Genomic DNA, 4543 nt, shown 5'->3' with positions numbered 1-4543 from the left:
TATAATATCTCATATATGTATATATATATACATACATACGTCGTATGTTTAAACAAAAATATAGAAATATAAAATATTTCTCATCGTTGTCTTCTGATTTTAACGCAAAGATTTATCCGACGGAAGAAAATAGAAAAAGAAAAAAAAGAAAAGAAAAGAAAAGAAAAGTAAAAGTAAAAGGAAAATGAAAAATCGAATAACACAATCGAGAACATAACACATTGAGTAGTAGGAAAGAGAGAACTAGATAGGGTATTTAGGTAATTATTAAGTGATTTATCTTCTTTTACGGACCACCGATAAAGTTTTGTCAACAATATACATATATACTTTTTAAGATTTGCATACTTCCGGTGGTAACGTTTCCATTTTTTCTATTTAGGGCGTTGCTATACGACACGCCTTTTTCATAAATATATGATTCTTCTCAGAAAATGTATTTCCTTCGTTTCAGAAAATATCTCTTTTCTTTGTATATGTGTGTAGTATATCTATACATATACATATATATGTATATATATCATCTACATCTTATATATCTACAAAGTATATATAAAATATATGCCAATGGGTCATCTGCGATCGCAAAAGATGGATCCAAAATCCATGAGAAAGACCACAAAGATCTCTCCTCCTCTCGAAATCATGGGTTACCGATGACAAAAACTTTCGAGAGCAAATCTCGCGGTGTCCCGTTACTAAGCCTTACGGTAAAGAGTTGACACAACAACCCCAACGAAAAAGCATTTGGAAAAAGATTGAAGAAAGTTTTGAATTTCACCTTTCTCGATATTTTTCTACTATTTAAACAGAGAACGAAAAACGGTATAAGGAACGACGAAACAGATCCGGTATGATAATAAAGTATTCATTATATTTAATTAATTATTGCAATCTTATTGTTTTTTCAACTTTGACGACGTCATTCGTGAGTTATGAAAGCTAACAAAAATAATATTTCGATTTATTTAATTAATTGAAAATATTTGTGAAAATGATTAATGATTGCTACTGATTTATGGTTCGAAATGACCGTTCAACAAAAGTTTTTTTTCCTCAAGGATTTCATTATTTCAAAATATCAAAGTTCGAACAGCCCCCTACAGTTTTATTGTACTTCAAGGATTGCACAGTGACCATGGTTTTTATCGCATCGAAATAATAAACCGATTGATTTATTTGTCTTCGTAGAATTATGAATATATTTCTTACGACAAAATCAAATTTCATTGGCGATTACGAAAAATTTAACGAAGCAGACGTCGACGAATGCAACGTTGGGCGCGTGTTGGTCTCGTGGCGATTTTAGTCAGTGTCATTGTCATCATCCCTTCTTAAGAGACGATTGTAGGCGTGCATGGCATTGGGTTCTCATGGTCGAACAATAGAAACCTTTGTTATAGAAACTAGAAAATCGAATTTCCAGTGGCAATGAATATCTAGGAAAAGGAACCTTAATCAACATTTCCGAACTACTGTATTTTTTTTCTTCACGATTCATTGTTTTACCCTCCTCCCTCTGCCAGAAATATCATTTTATTGGAAAATATAATTGTAATTATTTAAAAAAATGTTCAATTTCGCAAAATTTTATATCACAAAAATGCGATATATATATATATATATATTTTTTGTTAATATTAAAAAAAATCAATAATTGGTTAAATATTTATCAATAAGTTGATATCGTATGATTAGTTTGAGAACCAGTTTTTCCAGAAATATCTTGATGTTGGTCAGGATGTCATATGGTCAATAGCCAAGCAGTGACCGGCGTGGGTGAATGAGGAAAGTGCAGATGCGTAAAAGAAGACTGCGTGCAACCCTACCGTAATAACGTCGAAAGACGAGGGCTGCTGCATCAGAACCCTTTTCTCATTGTGGCATCTAGACGTGAGGATGCATTGTAGACGGATTTACGTATATATATGTAGGTGTGCGTGCGTGGTTATGTATGTATGTATGTATGTATGTATGTATGTATGTAAAGGACGTGTGGTTCGCCCAAAGTTTACCGTTAGATGGAAATGCAGTGTAAAAGCACGGTGTTCAAAATGTGTGTCAAAGGGTCGCAATTTGCAGGCGTACTAAGATTTACAAAAGCATGACCACGCTACATTTATATTGCTAGGAGATATTGAATAGCTAAATAACTGTACCTTACTTTCGTCACACACTTTTTCAATTTTATATATATATATATATGAAATATAAATTTTATATATTTTTATGTGTATATTTTATTTAAATTATTTACATTATGTACATTAATTTTTTTTAACATGCGGAAGATCGTATTTCCCCCGAACGCATTTTATTTTAACACCAGGCGTATCTTGCAATCTTCCAACCCGACACAATACCATATTGTGTTCTTGCAAATTGTGACCTATTCCTAAAGTCAATACAATCAAGAAGAGGATACATTTATTTTTGTTCAAAACTTGCTAAAAAAAAAAAAAAAGCGTTGAATAAAGAATACAAATGAAAGTTTTCTTTGTTTTTACCAGGTACATAGGCTGTCATTTCCTTTCCGGTAGATAGTTTAACGATAACACATTTGCGATTAGCAGAATTAGGCTTCTTCGGTTTTTTAATAACAGTTTTTAAAATGACGCCCTTAGCAAAGGGTTGTCCATCGAAAGGATTCTTCGATTTCTTTGCTTTCTTATACGGTGCTCCTCTTTTATGCATTTTTCTCAACGTAGTTCTAAATCTAATCTGTTCGAAGCCTGGAAAATATTGCATTAATGTATCAACGATAATAAATCAACGAGATGTCATCGTGGCAATGCTTAAACGAACAGACCGAACAAACTGATTGTTTCAATCTGTAGCAAGAAATATTTCAAGACCAATTTTCTAATCCTATTTCTTAAAACGATTTAAGGCTTTCTAAGAATTGTTCCTTTTTCTAGGTTCATTTTTTTTTAAACCATAACGACATAGACGCAACTCAGTCAGGTTAAAAGAAAAAAAAAGGAAAGAAGAAAGAAAGAAAGAAAGAAAGAAAGAAAGAAAGGAAAAAGTATTTTCTAGAACCTGTATAGCATAGTCACGAAGGGCTATTGTCAACAAGAGCAATGAAAACGAAAGAGGACCTGTGGGCGGTAACGGTACTGCTGACCGAAACCGAAAACTCTTTCGCAAATAATCTTGTGACCTAAAAGAAGAGGGTTTTTCAGTGAAAACCATCGACAAACCATAAATGACGAACGACTGACATCTGTAAGCCGCCGTTTTCATAAAAAGCAAATCTTTTTTAGTCAAGCGTATATAAGCTCATTAAATAGATTGTTAAAGGAAAAACACTTTCTTTAGCTTCTTTACCTAAGATCGGTGGTTCGTTTTATTTTTCCCCGATGAAAAAAAAAAACAAGTTTCTTCGTAACTTTTTCGTAATCTCGAAAATTTTGAACAACAATAATATAATATGAAATATTTTCATTCCGTATTTAATATAATTTTTCTTTTTCATTATTTTTTCATTCTATATTCAATATGATATTATTCTTTAATGTTACAACGCAACCCTGACGCAATTCAGAATGATATATATATTATGGTGTTCCTTACCTACAAAAAAAAGTATAATACGGCAAACATTCTTTAGCTTTTTTACCTAAGATCGGTTCCTTTTCAAATGAAAAAGTTTCTTCGTAATCTCGAAAACTTTGACTCTACCATGAACAATAATAATATAATATGAAATATTTCATTCCGTATTTAATATAATTTTTCTTTTTAATTACAACACAATCCTGACGTAATTCAGAATGATACATATATATATATATATACACACAGACATTCCACATGACTTGTTCCTTACCTAAAAAAAAAAAAAAAAAAAAAAAAGAAGAAAAAAAAAGAGTATAAAAATGAAAAAAAAAAAAAAAAAAAGAAAAAAAAAGTATAATACGGCAAATTTTCATTCTATATTCAATATGATATTCTTTAATATTAGAACGCAAAAGACGCAACCCTAGAAATGGTTTGTATTCATTTTTCTACAGGAAGGGATCGATTAAGTAAAATATTCCGAATGACATGACAATTTTGGAATTGTCATCGATTTTTGATCATCAATTGTATTTTCTTTGTGTTAGACCTAACCATTGTTGCTCATTTAAAGATGTAGCTGACCATCGTCCGATCCGTCAATACAACAGATGTCCAAAGATTGGCACTGCTAATCCGACCTAACTTGGACTTAAATAAGCCAAGAGACCAAGAGGAACCTATTATGCATGGAAGGCAACTCCTTTTTCTCGAAGATCAATGCGTAAGATTACATGGCAAAAATTTTCAACGTCGTTACGTTTTTGTACGCCTAATTTAACCGTAACTTTCTCTTGCCAGAAGAAAATTTTATATAACGATACTTTTTTTTTGTTTTTTTTTTTTTTTCTCTAAACTGTAACCCTTTTGTTACTTTTTTTAAAAGGAAAAAAAAAAAAAAAAAAAAAAAAAAGAGAAAACGAAAGAAAGGAAAAATTCTTTTCTTTCTTTTCTATAAAATTTCGATCGGTCCGTGACATAG

At 31.3% G+C, this 4543-nt stretch overlaps 1 protein-coding gene across 1 annotated transcript in view; it reads right to left on the bottom strand.

The window, feature by feature from the left end:
- Positions 1-2205: 2205 nt before the first annotated feature.
- LOC106785225 (40S ribosomal protein S12, mitochondrial) overlaps positions 2206-4543 on the bottom strand; it is a 5543-nt gene continuing 3205 nt past the window's right edge. Inside the window, exons 4-5 of the mRNA XM_014745503.1 lie at positions 2508-2732; positions 2206-2395 (exon numbers count right to left, since the gene is read on the bottom strand). Coding sequence (XP_014600989.1) covers positions 2268-2395; positions 2508-2732 — 353 coding nt within the window. The 3' untranslated portion in view covers positions 2206-2267. The remainder of the gene's footprint in view (positions 2396-2507; positions 2733-4543) is intronic.

This window comes from Polistes canadensis, unplaced genomic scaffold (assembly GCF_001313835.1).
Source record: "Polistes canadensis isolate GaletaPanama2010 unplaced genomic scaffold, ASM131383v1 scaffold_46, whole genome shotgun sequence".
In the NCBI taxonomy this organism is placed as follows: Eukaryota; Metazoa; Arthropoda; class Insecta; order Hymenoptera; family Vespidae; genus Polistes; species Polistes canadensis.
The sequence above is the reverse complement of the archived record's forward strand: the minus strand, read 5'-3'. Positions and strand labels throughout refer to the sequence as shown.